We start from the raw sequence: 19,001 nt of genomic DNA on the forward strand, positions 1-19,001 counted from the left end.
AAGTAATGCACTGCGGATAATCAATCGATATCAGCTCCGCTAAACCGTCAACATAAAGACTAACATATCTGTGGCTCTGAGGCTATTAGTATCACTCAAATAATAATTATCTTTGATTTATTTGTGGGTGATCTAGGAGGTGAGGCTAATAGGGCACGGCTTCGCGTAGTCTGCCATAAATCAAATTTGTTACTCCTCAAGGGTTTATATGCGTGTCTCTCTTTTTCACCTCTTGCACATACATCAAGCATAGCAAAGCTAGGAGGACATAGCAAAGCTAGGAGGACATAGCAAAGCTAGGAGGACATAACAAGGCTTGACCATCAAGCAAAGTTGACAAATCTAGCCTACTAACCAAGTATAACAAATTTTTGAAGGCATAGCAAGGCTATAATGGCAGAACAAAACTAAAAGGTTATAGCTAGGTCAATTATAACAAAGCATGGCGGGTACAGGAAAGCTGACATAAGAAGGTTCGCGAGGAGCCGAGCAAATGCCAAATATATCTTCTAACAATTCTTCACTATTTTTGATTTGTTTGTGAGGAGGTAGACCACTATTGGCAGGAAATACTTGTGATAGTATACTGTTGGGGTTATTTTGAGGCTCTTCGCTCAAGTACTTAGCTTTGGTTAGTGCATTGTTAAGAGAGTTGGCTGGGGGCACCTGCATTTTGGTTAGACTAGATGCTCAGATCATTGCGATGCTGATTTGAGTCAAAGGTCCACTATAACAAATTCCATCTATAAATAGAATGACTAGACTCCAAATATTCTAGCAATTCAAGAAGCGTTCCTTAATGGTGAATAACATGTTGATGCTAGGGTTAACTCTGACCATTTATATGTACTGGTACACACGATCTGAAGATGTTCTAATCTATATAAAAAGTTCTTGCTTAGCTTTTAGAAATATTATATTTTAGTATAGAGTAAATGCATAACGCTTTTATTTGCGAAAACTTTTTTTGCAGTAAATGTTGGTTTTACCGATGAATGGCCAAAGTTACCACGGTTTTTACTAACAGGCCAATAATAATAGAGACAGCATTTCTTGTCAGCAGCTACTGAGCAGCAATTGCTCTTTATGCAACTCTTTTATTAATGAGGCCATCGTTTGCCCGTCAAAAGATCTTGTCAGTCTTTAAACCATAACTGTCACGAACAACTTTTATCGTACTAAATAGGTAAATAAGACACGCCGATTCCGATTTTGTACTCAAAATAAAGATTAGTCCACTAACCTTCAAAGTCATTTAGGCTTTTTTAAAGCGTTTCAATGTCCGTTTCGAAAACAACACAATCGGCATTACAAGCTCCGCCCATAAATATGTGACGAAACCTAGCTTTTTCAGAAACGGAAGTTCGGAATGTTTAGCCCGATTTAGAATAATAGAGATGGGTGTCTTAAAACCCATTATTATCTAAATCCAGCCTGTAAAATAGTTTCAGTTTTTTATGAAAGGGATATAAACTATTTAAAATTGCTCGCAGCTTGTTACATGACGTTTAAATGGGCTGGACGCCGAGAAAAAATGAGCTCAAAAAGCGCGGTTTTATCACGAACTAGCGTTGTTATCGCGCTTTTTAAAAATGCAATGCTAAATAGCTTATCTACCTTTCAGAAAAGACTGATATTATTTTTAAGGCTGAATTTAGATATTAATGGATTTTAAAACACCCATCTCTATTATTCTAAATCGATCTAAACATACCTACGTAACTTCTGTTCCTAAAAAGCTAGGTTACGTCACGTATTTATGGGCGGAGCTTGTTATGCCGATCGTGTTGTTTTCGAGACCGATATTAAAACGCTATAAAAAAAACCCTTCATTACTATGAAAGTTGGAGGCCTAATCTATATTTTGATTACAAAATCGGAATCAGCGTGTCTGATTTACCTAGTAAATATCATAAAAGTTGTTCGTGGCAGTTATGGTTTAAAGCCTTGGTGCCAAGAATGCAACTACTAAAGTAATCCATGACCAAGAGCTATCCCACTGAGTTCACCTGACAAAGAAGGATCCAGAACTTTGCATTGTTGTGACAGGAAAACAGTGCCATTGTTATAAAGTGAGTTAACCCTTTCGCTGCCATAAACGCATTTATGCGTTTTCTAGGGTCCACTGCCATAGAAAAAAACTTCTAGGGTCCTGCCAGGTTACCACTACGTGGTAACCTGAATTTATTATCTGTTGACAACATAACCCACGGTCTTTAAAACTTTTATGAAATTGACAGTGTTGTCCGAATATTTCTCTATAAAATTAGCCTAAAACAACGAAACAATTTTAAACTTTTGTTTGGGAATCTCTAATCAAAAAACGAACACTTTTTGTGTGAGTTCATTAAGTACAGTCCGGAGTCAGAAAACAGGTAATTACTTATGCTGATGACATTATAGCCAATTCAGATTCAGATTTTCGTGATTAAACAGATAATTAAAGTAGCAGCACTGTCTCTGATAGTGGTGAAAGTAATAGTTTTGTAAAAGTAAGGAACATTGTGGAGGATCGTTTTAGCTTCGCATTGATCGTAGCTTCACATAGCTTTATCATCGCACAAAGTATAGATTCATTGAATTTTTGCATAGCAATGTTGGTTAAAATGTTAGCAAAATAAAATATGTAACAAAAATGTTCTAGATAAGGATTGAAATTGAAAAAATACTGTATACATATCATGAAACAATATCGGCAATTTTTGGTAAAATGGCTGGCACTAAGCCGATAGCCGAATTTGTACACGTTTGGCAGTGAAAGGGTTAATAAACTACTTGTAGCTATTTTGAAAACAATGATAAAACGATGAACATTCAATATATAAATGAAAAACCCATTTATGGCTTATTTTATAGCTACTATCCTTATAGGACTAAACACAGGCTTATATTAATTGTGACAGCCAAATGGTTGTTATAGAGAATTTAACTTTATATAGGTAAATCACATCACATGATATATTTGTTGAGCCATCACACTGGAGATACTGTTCTATGAAAAAAGACAAACAAAGGGTATCAGTTATAGTCTACGAGCGGTTGTATATCAACCAGAACCCAGTTTGGTTTTATTTTCAAAAAACTGTTTGCGCGTTTCGAGGAGCGGCATGTCCTCACTAGGCCATGCATTGCTTGTCTATATGTAATGCATGTCCTCACTAGGCCATGCATTGCTTGTTTATATGTAATGTTTGACAGAGGGTAATGGTGGTGTTTACTAGACTCTCGATTACTATAACCCGTTTATGTTTTAGTTAAAGAGAAGCTGGCTATGAAAACAGGTTATCGCGTTGCTACCTTAGCTTAAGACCTCATTGTTACAAGCCAACCTGCCGCCACAATTTTAAAACTATGTAATTTTTGTACACTGGAGTTGTGTTTTCTCACACTTGTTAAAAAAGTAACTCCAAAATGTTTTAAAATTTAGTCGTAATTATGATATTCAATAGAGGTGTGAATGAACCTTTCAAAGTTAGTTAGCAAGAACATGCTCTATGAGAGCAGTCTATGATCAGTTCACAGTCACAGCTACTTTATCTTTAAAATTTGCCAATTAAGAGCTGATTACGCAGCTATGAAGGGCACCACCCTTAGTTGGTTGCTAGCTTTTACTTTGTTATCACATCAAATAGCGACAGCAAGTTTTAGAGTCTAATGTGCCTTCTCTAGAGTCTAATGTGCCTTGCTCAGATGATACCCAATCTTTACTGTTCAATTATAAACCAGCTATAGCCATTAAATGGTAATCGCCATAAATATCTCGGTAATTGGCATCATCTGGCAAATGGGTTGTTACAGTCAGGAAAATCAGTGACATTAAATATTGATCACTAAATTTTGACCAGAACTATTATTTATTGAAGGGTGACAGAAAGAGCTACTCTCAGCAAGTTATGACCCTCGGCAAGTTATGACCTAGTACATGTAAATATTTGAAGTTCAAATTGTATGGTGAGGAGAAAGAGAAAAAGTCAGCAGCACTATGAGTCAGCCAGCCTCTACTCCAGTATGATGTGCATCAGAAACAAAGGCTATTCTTTGCACTCATAAACTTGCAACTGACATGATGAGGACAAACCGACCATGAGCAAGAAACCGAGTCTGGAATTCATCAAAAAACTAATTGCCATGAGGCAGATATTAACAAGAACTTTGCCAACCAAACAGTACGATTAAATTATACAAGCCGATATGTTGAAACATCCGCCAAGCTAACATCATTAATAGATAAAATTGTTTTTTAAAGGTACAACATATCTAAAATAGATCATAGCCCTGGTTTCTCATACACTGCCAAAAGTTAAGACAACTTCCTCTTTTCATGATGTCATAACACTCATGGGTTATAACTGCTCTCTGATTCTGAATACTCTACAACATTGTGCAACATTCCAAGTGCTGTCAGAGATTACCACACTGCAGGAGGAAAGCATTTAATGTTACCTTGTATTACAAAGAAATCTAATCTACTTGTCATAATGTTATCAACTATTTATGACTGCTGATTTTTAAACAAGGTAATTTACTAATCTTGACATAGGCTGATTATCTAAACTGTCATACCATAAACTATACTTAAGTGAATTGTCCTAAATTATCTGTGTAGTGGGCTACCAATAACATAGCTTTCTAGCTACATGTGCAAACAGACAACTCCTAATATAACGCATCAGCTACCAACTTCTACACCTGATATACTGCTGTTCTTAGAGTTGTAACTTACTGTTATTAGGTCCTAGAACATAGCCAGATGACGCTAATCTATTTCTTCCCACAGAGTGAGAAACGGCCACCGAGTTACGATGCATGTGTACGAGTGAATGTCTGTAGCTTGCTACATACAAATCTGATTAGAGCACAAAAGTAAACAAAATAACCAAGCAGGGAAAAACTTAACCGGCAGTCAAACAAATAAACATATCACATGTTATCTTTAGATTGTAAATAAAGGACGCTGCTGTATTAAAACTAATAAATTATGCATGATTAGTACGAAGGTCTACAACATACGCTAAGCTTTATTTCCTTAATAACAATTCACTGATAAAACGGGTGAAAAACTTTGCCGCTGCATCAACATAGCAACTTACACCGTCTACTCGCTAGTGCTATTCATAGGTCATAAATGACCTCCAAGTACTAATAATATAATGTATTGCAACCTTTAACTATCACTTGAATAGACTGACACTTCCTGATAAGAACTAATAGGCAGGCGCAGCAGGTGCTTTTTATTGGTCCCTCTAACAAGTATGTGCATAGTTAATGACATGTCCATTTTGTGAGTTATAAGATTTGCTGGCACCTTCCGAGGTGCTATTAATACATTACTTCTTTACATACGCACATCTATACTCATTGCATATACATGTATATTGATATATTCTCGCTACTCACAATGCTTTGCATGGTGATGCACAACCCAGCAAACAAATAATTCGCCTCTCTAAGAAAATATATTCTTTATAAGAAAAGGGCTGAATTATGGGCTCCATTCACGTAACTTCTGAGTTTGAATTTTAAAATAAGTCTATAAATTATTAAGACATAGAGGTATGACAAATAATGGAGCTGCTCTTAACTAGAGTGCATTGAATTCTTTGCTAGCAATAATTAGCATGTATAATTGAAAACAACCCTTTACCATAATCTGCCTGAGAACTTTTTACAAAATTTCGTTTTGCATGTATTACTTATTGTTATTAAATACAAAAAAACAGTTATTGAACAGTTTAAAAAAAGTTTTGTGGTTATCTAGCATTTATAGCAACAACATATTCATATATCATACATGCATTTACAACTGGCAAAATATAGTAGTTTGATTATACATTTAGTAGTATCTACATGTAAATTTCATAGAAGTCTTTTTATGTTTGTTTTTATATAGTGACTTTTTGGCTTGTGGTTTGACATTGCATGTTGTGATTATCATTTATGCAAGCTTACCTTGATCAGTAGAATTTGGCTTGGTACTTGTTGATGCACTTCCTCCCATGACTTTGATGAAATTAAACTAATTGACAGCGCTGCAGATTTTCAGCACATATGTAGTCTTTAAGGGAGTCTTCAGCTATACCTTAGTTGACGCAATGACGACGTAGAAAAGAATGATGGAGAAATTTACCTACCAAAGCACGAATAACATTTATTTGCAATCTATTTTCTTGAATCTTTTGTTGAAGTGGTTAGTTAAAGTAAAGCTCTGTACTAAACTAAATATGGTAGTATCACGGTGACTTGCAGAGTATAGGATGTGCTTATGCTCCGGGCAAATACCAACGTTGTGTTTACAATGTTTATTACGTCATGTTCACGCGAGTTGGAATATAGTGAGAGTTGTGCTCTTTATGTAGCATAATCATGCCAACGAATTGCTCGGCAACTCGATGTACATGTAAAATGTCAAGGCTAAAATATTTGGCTAATAGCCTTTGCGTAAAATAAATGGATTACAATCAGTGATTAAATCATATTGTGAAAAATCTAAACTTAGTAGCACGGCAACACAGGCTGCGCAACTGGTAATAATAAACAGAAAAAGCTCGTACGTATTTGAACCAACTCTGCTAACGGACGTGCATTATTAACGTCTCTTATATTAATACTGTACTAATAGACAGAGTGATCAAGTATTTTGCAAGCTCAAATGTTGACGGATTAGATTTTCAAATACGTTGCCTTTACTTAAATACAGCTCGTTTCATGGCTTCAATAAAAGTCATGATCTTTCGGATTAATTTTGGATCTTTTAATTGCATTTTTGATTATTTACATCCGTCACTTTAGGTATTAAATTATATGGTGCTAACCTGTGCTGTTGAAGTTTTAGGGTTAGCACCAGTAAATCTCGCTAACGTTCAGTACACGGCCACCTCATGCGAGTAGATAGACGCGACAAGTTTAATATGGATGAGAAGTTAATCTGGGTAAAGAATAGTTAATCCGGGTAACGAATAGGTAATCTGGAAAAAGAAATTAGAAAACACGTCGTTTTTTTATTTTGAATTTTCACTACAATTACTTAGCCGCATGCCTTGCTTATTGGATTGTTGAATTTGTGATGAGCAAACATCTGCTTGTTGTATGCTTGAAGACACACTGTGTCATCATGTTTTAACACAGGTATTTTAAAATAATAATAATAATTGTAATAATGGTACAGCATATCACAGCGCATTTTCTTCAACTATAAATTTGCTTTGTCAGTCATTGCTGTAATGACCATGTTAGGCCATGTCCGTGCTTTGCGTGGTCGTAATAAAATATTATTTAGTCATTTATGGTGCAGTGTTTAAATTGCAAAAAAAGTTACATGATTGAAAGTTGTTAGATGTTGGGTAAGATTTATCATGAGTGATTGTGTCTCAAGAGTGCACTGACCTATTGACAGCTCTCTTTGCTGAGTTGATATGAGACTTTCCAAGATAAAGTAGTTCTAACTCTCTGAGCATTTATAAGTTGATTAGAACATCTATGTTGTTTAGCAAGCTTGACTAGTATGCAAGTAAACTAGCCTTCGGCTTACAGCAGGAAGGTTGGTTACCTCCAGGTACTTATGAGAGCTTGCACTTTGCAACTATAACTGTAGATCCTAGTTATTGTTATACAGTTGATGAGTTAGGAGTTATTTGCTCCCTCAACATATTGTTTGCTGAAGTTTTGACTCACTGAAAGGCACAAGATAGCTTGGAACAGTTTGTCTTAATTTGTTAGTGAGCCCGGCGCAAGTTATGACAATCTTTGCCAATTAACACTACCTGTGACTGACTGACTAACATTTGGGCAATAAACCCTGCTCTGTCGATAAACTCAAATACAGAAGTAAATATGCAAAACATTTAAAAATACCTAGAGTGTGTCAAATGCGCTTTTTCGATTGGCTATACTACCACAGCATGTTTTATAATATTGCTACAAATGCATAGAATGAATTTTCTTGTGGCTTGGCGCCTTTTGCTTCGCTTTCACCATCACTTTTAGCCAGCCTTTTTAAAACTGATCTTACAAGGAAAAGTCTAAGTGATGCTGTTTTTGAAAATGGTTTTTCACGTAATTGGCCGCCATCAAGAAGCATCCTGTAGGCTTGTATCTCAATTTCATCTCGTATCTGAAGGCAAATTTTTGTGGGAAATTTTGCATGCATCTCAAATTTCTCATTTGTTGGGCGCTCGTTTGGGGCATTCGTATGTCAAGACCGCATATACGATTAAAAATAGAATTAAAAATACTGAACTAAAAAACAAAAAACTAAAACATTTGGTGTTTCATGCAGCCAGCGATTATAAGCTTTCATTTTGCCCATATTTACTGAATATTTTGCAGCTTACTCGGACGCAATGCAAAGAACAATCCGGTATTTGGCCAGCCGGATTAAGCTTACAAAATCCACGCTAAAACAGAACCACAGATATTGTTGGTGCAGCTATCTACAAAGAGCCAGCTGTATGTTGTTAATAAGCTGCCTATAATATTGTTAGTGTCTGTATTGTCTGGTTGGTCTCTGTTCAACTGCTAGTGCGCTTGGTACAAGTCTGAGAGTGAATGCGATGTCATTTTAGTGTTCGATTGAGTTTTTATTACAGACTTGCTCACAAGACATGTTCTCGTCTAGCAGTTATAGTTACTTGCAAATATGGGTGTACAAGACTATATGTAGGTCGGTATTTGATCATTTTCACTCTCTCCAGCCCTCAAATGCTGTTAAGTCTCTTGGCACATGTACAATATTTGCAGGATAGATAGTGCGAGTTCTATACATAGTCTTACTTTATTACAGATACAAGTGCATCCCCGTGGAGTCACAGAGGAGAACTCGGTCTGTACTCTGATTACATCCTGTGGTATATACACTATGTACTCTGCTTATTAGTTTGTTTCCGTTCATCTCTGTCACAGACCCTGTCTGGTTTGACTAAGAGGTAATAGTGAGCATGTCTATAGAGCGCATTTCTGACATATATATATATATATATATATATATATCGGCTATTTCTGTTGATAAAAACTAAGGAATTATGTTGCAAAAATATTTTTAGTTCACGAATCTCTACAAGGTTGTAGGGGGCTATTTATTCAATGAACTTTGTTAATAAACATCCTTTATTTGTCTTGTTTAGTTCCTCAAGTAGATAGTTATCTAATTCATCTCTATATCATTTCCTAGTGTCAAATCACTATTTACATTAGCATGGCTTGTCTTTTTCCTCTTCCTAGTGAGACCATAAAACAGTTTTTTTGTTCAGATGAACCCTACTCACCATTAATAAATGTGATTGCAGGACCCGACAACTGGGCAGAATGGTATCCTGATGCCAGGGGAAGCTGTCAAAGCCCAATAGCTCTCTATTCTGATGCTGACCATCGCCCCCTTAACCTCCAGTTGAGTGGATACAATCAGCCAGCCAATCTGACTGCCACCAATGTTGGCTTTACTGGTCAGTTGTATCTATCTATATTTCTCTAAATTTGTCTGTGTTTCTGTGTGTTTGTCTGTATCTGTGTATGTCCAGCTATAGCTATTAAATTCTTGGAATTAAAATTTTGCATTCTGATTGACTCGAACTCACGGAGATTGCAACTGCAAGTATTTAATCCACGCGCTCTGCCGCTGAGCTATACAAAGAGTATTGAAATAAGATGGGATCATATACCCTCTAGCGTATGCACACGCTAAATGACGTATTATTTGAGCATTGCGCCCACGCTTTATAATGCCCCTGCTATAAAATATTTTTCGCCTACCTCTAGGAAACACGATGCTTTTCCGTTATGTTTTCGTCATGATGAATTTTTTTTGCTACACGATATCAACAATAACTTCTCTCGTAATTAAAATTTGGCGATTTGTGTACTGATTATATACGTTATTAAGAGATACGTTGCTCGCCATGGCGAGTTCAGTGGTATCCGTTATGGTAAAAATGGATTCGCAAACGGATAAATGGTAAAATTTTAATCAAAAGTTAGAAGTTTACTAAAATACATACTAAAACTTCCTTCAAGTATGTGTTTAGCAAACAAAATTCATTTAAGTTAGATTCAGCGTTTATATTACCCGTCTGATCGAAGGTAAAAACCCTCTACGTAGTACGTTGTAATGTTATATTATCTTGCAGATCATAGCCACAAAATGCACTAAAGTCATTGTAGGATTGTAGGTAACCATAGTTACTAAGGTTAACATAGTATTTTGGTACTATTTCTAATGACGATGGTTTTTACCAGGAGGTGATTGCATTAGAGTAGACTGTGACTATTAATGACTATAGGTTTCTATACCATTCTATATGCGTCTATAGCCTATGATATTAGCCAATTTTTGCATGCCAACACTAAGACAAACTGAAATCATATAATTGAATACCAAATAATTTTTGATTGTAATCATAGCGAAACAGACTATATTTAGCCATTACTAACTGACGATTTCACATTTACATTTAAACACCTTCACATTTTTATTTTTCTAGTTTCTAATTTATTTCAACGAAACGCTTCTTTCAAGTTATGAAATTTTAAATTTACAGTGGTTTGAAAACCTTTACAGTTGTTTTATTTTTTTTATTTAGCTGTCCTGCACAAAACCTTTTTTTCATGATATGAAGTTTGAAAGTTACAGTCGTTTGACAAAGTTTGAAATCCTTCACAGTTGTTTTTATTTTCTCTCTTAATTTATTTCAACTATACAAAAGGTCACAAAACACTTCTCTCATGATATGTAGTTTGAAAGTTAGAATGGCAAATGTTGCTATATGTTAAATAAAAATCATTTTTCTGTCCAAAAACCTTTTTATTACTCGGGCAAGGCCGGATAGTACAGCTAGTATATAGGTATATATATATATATGGCCATAGAAATGTCACCAAGGTGTATGTCCATTATTGCGTGTGGTTTCTCTTTCATGTTGAAATATCTCTCTTTGTATATATTCCAGTTTCCTTCCAAGGTGAATGCACCAAGATGGCCAACTCTCCTTGCTATATCACTGGCGCACATGGTTGGTTGGAGAAATATTCTTTCAACCATTTGCATATGCACTGGGGTGAGACATCAGAAGAAGGCTCTGAACATACCATTGATGACCAGCGATTTCCAATGGAGGTAGGTCACACTTTACCCTCACAGTGTAAAATATGAACATCTAGTTTTTAGTCTGTGTTTGGCTAGAAGCTGTGTCTGCTAGATTGTTGCATCTAGAGCTTCGCTGTTTATTTATTATTATTTATTATGTAGAGCGTCGCCATTTCCAAGAATTACCAAATGACTCGATATTGCTAATTGGTAATATCGAGTCGTTCTATATCGTGAATCGTCTATTTATAAACGATTTGCGGTATATCGTGATACCATTATTATAAAAAAACTTGTAAATTTTTGTTAATATTTATTTATAAATTTTAATTTGAAAAGAAACTGTTTTGTGTTTGTGATAACTAGAAACATATCTTTCATGAATATGCGTTTGGAAGGCCATGAAATGAGCGTATTATAAGGCTAGAATGCCCAGCATCGCTGTTCCAACGTTCTAGCATCAACGTTCCAGCATCGCTCACTCTGCAAATCGTCAGGTGTGAGATAAATCACCATTACACAATTATAGCCGTTTATACCATCGACAATATCTCTTTAAATGCTGGCGATATTCAAATCGTCTGCCGTATAACCGCCACTAAACAATTAAATCGTCATATCGTGAAGCTCTAATTGCATCTCTATCAAGTGATGAGTATCATAAACTATGAGATACTGTAAGAAGGTTATATTCAGCAATGAGTTGATTCTGATGAATCAAAGTATGTTTCCTATAGCAAGCTAAATAAACAGCAATATCAACTTTCAGTCTCACTGTAGTTGTGAAACAACTGCAAACATTCTTTCAAGTTACTCCAAATATGAGACAAAACTGGGTTTTATTGTCTGATTTCCTATTATTTGTCTGTTTCTTGAACTGACAGCGGAAGATTGATAACCAATAATATAACGATATTGTTAATAGTTTTATTACGTTCAGTAAATAGCAGTAACGAACCGTATTTTAAGTGACTTTACTAAACGCCTATGCATCATCTCCTTTCATCTAGTCATGTTGTACAAAAAGTAGCCTAAAATGTTGAAGCGTTATTTGATGACACAATCTTGACTTCAAGGGATCCAAAGGGCTCCAACTTAAAATCAGTCAAATTAGTCCGGAACATGTCCATCTAGGTGACTTAGGAGTGTTTATTTGGGTTCATTAGCTGTTACTGGTGCACTCCGTTAGATTCTCTTTACATGAATAACATTGATGAGCTCAGCTCCAACACTGCTACGAGTTGTTAGGTCTAATACTACTGTACCAACCACTTGAACTATGCACAAAGTGAAACATAGACATTGAAATAGAGGATGTTTTAACGTAAATTAAAATTGCATGCTGACATGTCATAAAACTGCTGTTATAGCACTTTGAATTTTTCTTGAAGCAAATGTGTCAAATTGATATAAGTTATAATGAGTTAGTTTTTCAATTATTTGAGGGGAATCCCTAATCCTTTCTCCTCAACTTTCTTAGTCCCTCTCGTTGCAGCTGCACATTGTTCATTGTCTTGGAAATCTCTCCCTACCTGAAGCTGTTGAGCAACCCAAAGGTCTGGCTGTGCTAGGATTTGTTTATGAGGTACACATAGTTTCACATGTGTATATGTTAATAACTGTATGCACTTACCCGCATGAGAGTATGTATATACCCATAATTGAATGTAGAGAGTTGCGCATTTATTAAATTCAAACCAGTTACCTTTTCAACATCCTGTGTTATGACTCATGTGTTTCTTATGTGATATTTTATCCAAAGTAAAACAGGCAGAGTGATGATGACTTTCAGCAAAATAAAAGAACAGTTAAATTATTACTGACGTAACGTAAACTCCAAAAGCTATGCAAGTATTATTTTAGCTAGTTTTCTGCTATAGGCCAACTCCTGAACAGACTCCAAATCATCATTAATTACATGTATATGGCACCAAAAATTGATTTTTACTAAACTGAAATCATCATAACGTTTTTAAAGCACATCAATTATATCAATACTTTTATCATATATTTCAGTACTTCAGAGTCTTGGCTTTCGAATGAGCCTATATTCAATACACAAAGAATAATACAACTATGAAAAAAGGGGTATCAAAAGTACGCCTTGCGATAAAAAACACTTGGTTGTGGTTCCCACAATGTGATGTCATAATTAGCATTTAGCCTTAGGTCGTCGATCCCTTTCGCTGCCATTGAGGCTGCGCTTTTCTGTGACAATTGGTGCTCTAAAATCCAGAGAGCGCTAATAATAAACTAGGATTCTAGATAATCAACAATGCTTGGGGATCGTGCTAACGCCTGACAAATACGAAAACATGTTCTGGGTTAACAGATTTCGAGTGATTGTTAGAGTTTGCTTTTTTCATCCTTTCGTTCATTTTACACATTTATAGTAATTATTATCTCATTGTTTTATTAGATGGCATTGTTTGTCCCATACAGAAATGCAGAGGAAATCGACCCCGAGCTGCTTGCGATGCAAGAGGTGGCTTTCATGTTGCTTTCTAAATATGATTATGCTTCAATAAATATACTGTTGTTGATAAAGGTAATGAAATCACATCGATTAAATTGTGACCTGCAGTGGCGTGGCTCTAGGACTATATGTAAATTGTACTCTCGCGAGATCACGCAATACTTGAAATTAATTAGCCTCAGTCGTGCTCCTCAACATCACAATAAAAAGAGAGGGCTAGTGCATAATATCATCAGGAAAATATTGTATGGTGCTTGGAATCTGAGCTATTTTTCATAGAACTAATCTGTACATGAAGAGCTAATGACACCGATTCCTTTGTCATCTTCATTGGTTCTCTGGAGTTATCCTACCTCCGCCTGCCACTAGCGTCATTATCGTAGTTGATAAATAAGCGGTAAGAGCACACAACACCGAATATGAAAATTGTGACGTCATAATTTGCGAGCCTGTACCATTGAACATTTCTGTGGTAGAGCTCTGGAGAATTCCTATAAACACCAACCAATGTCTGTCTCACCATGTTAAACAATGGCTCATTTGAAAGCCAAGATATTGAAGAACCTGAATAAGCTGAAATAGTACTGATATAATTGATGTGCTTTGAAGTTCATTTCAACTGGGGCTCCAACAAAACTCCAACTGGCACACCCTTTCTAATGATCATACCTCTATGTGTAATGATGTCAATTCAGGTCTGAGTTTATACTTTTAACAGATGTTTATGCGGTTCGGCCATTGACAATTAGAGTTAGTGAATTCTTCAAAACTTAGAAAAAAATCAGTGGAAAGATTAACCTAATCACATCTATGATCCAATGTCCAAACTTTTCTCCATTTCCATTTGGTCTCTAGTTTAGCAGAGTGCAGAGTGGTATTTCATCAGCTCCTACATACCTTGGACAAGATTTATGAAATGTTTATGTATACAGTCTTTGGTATTCGTGACTGTTACTATAACTCTCCTACACTTACATGTATATGCCTATCGGCATGGTTAGTGATTTTATATTTGAAGTTGTTTTCTCAACAGAGTTATGCTAGTGCATTGGGACAATTAAAGAAGAATTGCATTTCGCCTATCTTCCCATATTGTGCAATCCGAGCGGCATTATTAACAATCATGGTGATGATGATTATGTGTCATATCGCTGTTCCTTCACTTATTAAAATGGTTAAAGGGAGTTCTAGTTCATATAAGCCTAACATTATTCGTCCTGGTGTTACAGATATCAGAGGAAGACAACGAAGCGTATACTCCTCTGCTGGATGCTATCAGGCATGTAACATATAAAGGTAGGAACATGTCCATCACCTAACTGTAATTTTCTAAACATCGGGGATGCGAGGTTGGCTAAATTTGTTTGAAAAACAGTTTTATGCGGAATTGCTCTAGGGCATCACCTTTAACTTGTACACATAAGTGGAGTAAATAAGAATGCTAACGAATGATCTCTAGTACTTAATTAAAGTAAGATAATCCCTACAATTTCTGGTGTTTAGATATATCTTCGTTGGAACCGAGGCAATGTCTACTTGTGTATTGGGTGTTTGTAAACATATATGGACATAGAGAGCCCCAACAACATAGACCAACATTTACATAGACCAACATAGATGTAGCACCAGCAAGAAATGTGTCCTGTTACTTTGCGATATAATTGTGATAAGAGGCAAGCAAACTTGGTCAACCGTTCGAATACATTATATGAATAATTTATTACTGGGTTTAATCATGACTAGCACCAAAAAAAATTCTAATGAATGTGGATTCCACTGCAGATGAAGAGAAGGAGGTTGTCAGCTCTCCATCTCTCACTTTGGCTAGCCTACTACCTCCTGTCTTGGAGAGCAGTTACTTCTACTACTCTGGTAGTTTGACGACTCCCCCATGCAGTGAAGTTGTTCAGTGGACCGTCTTCTCTTATCCAATACCAATCTCTGAGCGCCAGGTAAGTACGAGCAACTGCGACAGGACAGTTGGCAGCAGAGCTGGAGTAGACCATATTTTATTTTGGGTCAATAAACAGATCATCAATAATAGGTTGTATATTGGTCAATACAGTAGATGCTCCTATAACGTAAACCTTTTATCTAAATTTCACTGAACTTAAAAAGTTTATGTAAAGTTTTTGCATCATACTACGTAAAATATCCCACATAATGTAAAGCGTCAAGGCGTTGCAAGTTCTTAAATTCGATTTGAATAACAAGCGTCCCATAGTTGGCCTTAAAAGTACCATTTTCTCTCTTGCCGCACTTGGGAGAGAAAATTATGTATAAAGGTGTCTGTTATCTATTTCTCAAAGTTGGTAGGATTGATCGTCCGGCTATAGATCTTAAAATCTTGGAATAAATATTCCATACTGAAGAAGATTTGATCACGGACCCTGCTGTTCACCAGTCTGATGCCTTACCCACTAGACTACAGAAATCGAATAGCTAGCATGCCAATATAAGTCATTATATGAGAGCAAATACCTAACTGTTTTGCGTATGACGCTGGTCATAGCATAACGTCACGAGAAGCTGTTTGCTCACATTATTAAACTGGCTAATAGCGAGCAACTCTCACTACTTTTCATTGTTTATAAAACAAAACACTTTTTTCATGATATGTAGTTTGAAAGTTAGAATGGCAAATGTTGTTATATGTTAAATACAAATCAATTTTCTGTCCAAAGACTCTTCTATTACCCGGGCAACGCCGGGTGGCACAGCTAGTATATATATATACTAGCTGTACTACCCGGCGTTGCCCTGGTAATAAAAAGTCTTCGGACAGAAAATTTGTTTTTATTTAACATATACAACATTTACCATTCTAGCTTTTAAACTATATGGAGATGTATTCACCAAATTTTAATTTCGGGGAAGATTATTATTGATATTGTTATGCGGAAAAAAATTAGCCCTAGTACAACAAAGACGAAAAAGCATTGTGTTTCATAGAGTTAGTAGAATTCATAGAGTTTCAATTAACACGTTATTTAGCGCAGAAATACCTATAAATTAATGCACTATTATCAGAATTAAAGAAACGTGGTGCAGCTGGGAAAAAGTCTTCAGAGCAACTGAAATAAATTAGGAGAGCAAAGAAGTGTCGATGTGTGATAAATAGCAAGTATGTAAATTACAAAACATATAACTTTGTAATGATATAATTAATACAAACTGTACAAAAGCCAATACAATTGTTATTTTGTTTAAATCAATACAACAATCGCCAAATTTTAATTTCCAGAGAATCTATTGTTGATATCTATTGTTGATTGTTGATATTAGCCCTAGTACAGCAAGGACGAAAAAGGACGTACGTATACCCTATGTAGTAAGAGCGAAGAAACGTAACAGCTTTTGTAGTCTCTGGGTTAGAGGACTGGATTGCAAAGCTGCGGTTGTGATCTTCACGAGTTCAAGTCCAGCAAAACGGGAAATTTTAATTACAAAATTTTAATAGCTATAGCTGGACATACCTAAGGACGACAGAAGACAAACTTTGAGAAATACATATATAGAAGTATACATATTTGTTCTCTTTGCGACTTATACAAATATTCTTTATTTTTCTCTTTGCTGTCTGAAAAGTGAAAAATAAATCGATTTAAATGACATTGAAGGTGTGTGCTGCCCTTAATGTAAAATTACAGTAGTCATGGACCCTGAATCAAGTGAAAGTGATTGGAAAAAAGGGATACAAAGCAATAACACAGCAGTTACTGTAGCCATTATATTAAAAAGTTGAGTTTAATTTTTTGTTCTGAAGGGTCAAAGGGGTGAGTTTAAGAAGATCTTGGAGCGGATTAGGCTATTTACATGTATTATACTGTCCCTTTAATGTAACATTCCTATAAAGTAACATTCTAGGAATGGATTATCTACCTTACAAGGGTGTTTGCTGTATAACATAACAGTCGGTGTTGATGTAAATAGATAAGGTAGCGTGCAGCCATTATTATGGAAGTTCTTATCCAGTGTTTGGTCAGATTTATTGACGAGCCAATTTCATTTTTAGATGCAGGTGTTTCGATCGCTGCAAAGATGTTCTGGAAAAGGATGTGTGGAACCCATGTCCGGTAATTGGCGTCCTCTGCAGGAGTCCTTTGGAAGGCTCATTTACCAGTCTACATCAGTGGATTTTCTGGACAGCAAATAGCCAATATATTCTTTGTAGCAACTTATGTTGGTTTCAGTATTACATACATGTATGTATGTGCTTTTGATTTCTTATGTTTAATTTACCAGTGCAGTTTACTCCTCAGACACGATTTCCACACTTCCAATTTTGTAATCTCATAGTGATCTTTCAACTTGTAAGGAGCCTTTTGTAAGCATTTTTGTTTCATGGGCTCCGTCATATTGTTTGTTTTCGAATATTTTCATCAAACCTAAACCGAGGAACTGAGTATATTTTTATTTAGAACTGATAGACAAAATTATTTTTCAAATTTATTCTTTTCATCAAATCTCTACTCTAACATTTTACAGATAACTATTGTGATACTCATCTTGGTGTGGTTTTTCATGTCATAATAATAACCAAATATTTTATGCAGATATAAAGCAGCATTAAATATTTATTGTATTTACTTTATTGTGATCATGCCTTGCAAACGTTTTTTACGCTTCAACTTATTTCATACCATTTGTTGCAAGCTGATGTTGTATTTTAATAACATGGGTAATAGTGAAACAACACTGACACATTTTGCTTTAGACACTGTAACCATTAGCACGAGTTTTTTCATGAGCATATAGGCCAACGTGTCGAGACGTGTGGCCAACGTGTCTTTACAAAACCTTGCTGAATTCCCGAGTGACCATGTGAGAATAAAAGTCGACCTTATCTAAAACTCAAGTGTTACCAAAGAGTCAAGTGAAAGTTAAGCGTACACCAGCTTTGGCTATCCAGTCGATACAAAGTTTTCAGGATTGGCTGCCAGATAGCTATCACAATAAGCATATGAAAGCAAATACAGTATGACCATGATGAGCATTCCTCACATTTTAGGCTTGACTCTTACCTTTCGATGTCTAATTATGCAACTAACTGCGATCAGAGAGATTGCGTACATCATTTCAATAAACAACAACGCAATCACCAATAAACTGAAAAAGAAACCATATACATGGTAGTCGTGTAAACATTTCCTCATGCATCCCAATGCTCTGAGAATTAAATACTAGACTATTGAACATGGTACCCTAAAGAAGCAGTGTATGTGTCACACACATTTTCAGAGGTAGTAATAGATTAGTATGTGAAAAAAGACCATCACTGTTAGCTACAATTTATATGCAAGTCTACATGTGTGAGTGCAAACTGTCACTATTACATCACCTGATCACAATATTTAAGCCTGGTATGTAGGAGTAGTTTTAGTTTTACGTATACAATGATGACTTGCTAGAAAAAGATCACTAGTTACTTGCTACTTATTTTGCTATTGC

The 19,001-nt window shown here is 35.7% G+C and overlaps 1 protein-coding gene across 1 annotated transcript; it reads left to right on the top strand.

Moving 5' to 3' along the window:
- The first annotated feature begins 6,514 nt into the window (after window positions 1-6,514).
- LOC137393375 (carbonic anhydrase 3-like) lies at window positions 6,515-18,248 on the top strand. Its single transcript, XM_068079904.1, has 9 exons — window positions 6,515-6,547; window positions 8,326-8,445; window positions 8,780-8,818; window positions 9,282-9,437; window positions 10,938-11,104; window positions 12,570-12,659; window positions 14,780-14,846; window positions 15,333-15,502; window positions 17,566-18,248. Exons 2-9 carry the CDS (start codon window positions 8,340-8,342, stop codon window positions 17,704-17,706), a joined length of 936 nt encoding a protein of 311 aa, XP_067936005.1. The 5' UTR covers window positions 6,515-6,547; window positions 8,326-8,339; the 3' UTR covers window positions 17,707-18,248.
- The last annotated feature ends 753 nt before the right edge of the window (window positions 18,249-19,001 follow it).

This window comes from Watersipora subatra, chromosome 4, assembly GCF_963576615.1.
Source record: "Watersipora subatra chromosome 4, tzWatSuba1.1, whole genome shotgun sequence".
NCBI classification, from domain to species: domain Eukaryota; kingdom Metazoa; phylum Bryozoa; class Gymnolaemata; order Cheilostomatida; family Watersiporidae; genus Watersipora; species Watersipora subatra.

Excerpts from the sequence above, each read along its gene's own strand:
- LOC137393375 (XM_068079904.1), top strand. The coding sequence starts at position 8,340 with ATGCAAAGAACAATCCGGTATTTGGCCAGCCGGATTAAGCTTACAAAA. Across the intron at positions 8,819-9,281 it reads GAGTCACAGAGGAGAACTCG|GACCCGACAACTGGGCAGAA; the intron begins GTCTGTACTCTG and ends ATGTGATTGCAG. Across the intron at positions 11,105-12,569 it reads ACCAGCGATTTCCAATGGAG|CTGCACATTGTTCATTGTCT; the intron begins GTAGGTCACACT and ends CTCTCGTTGCAG.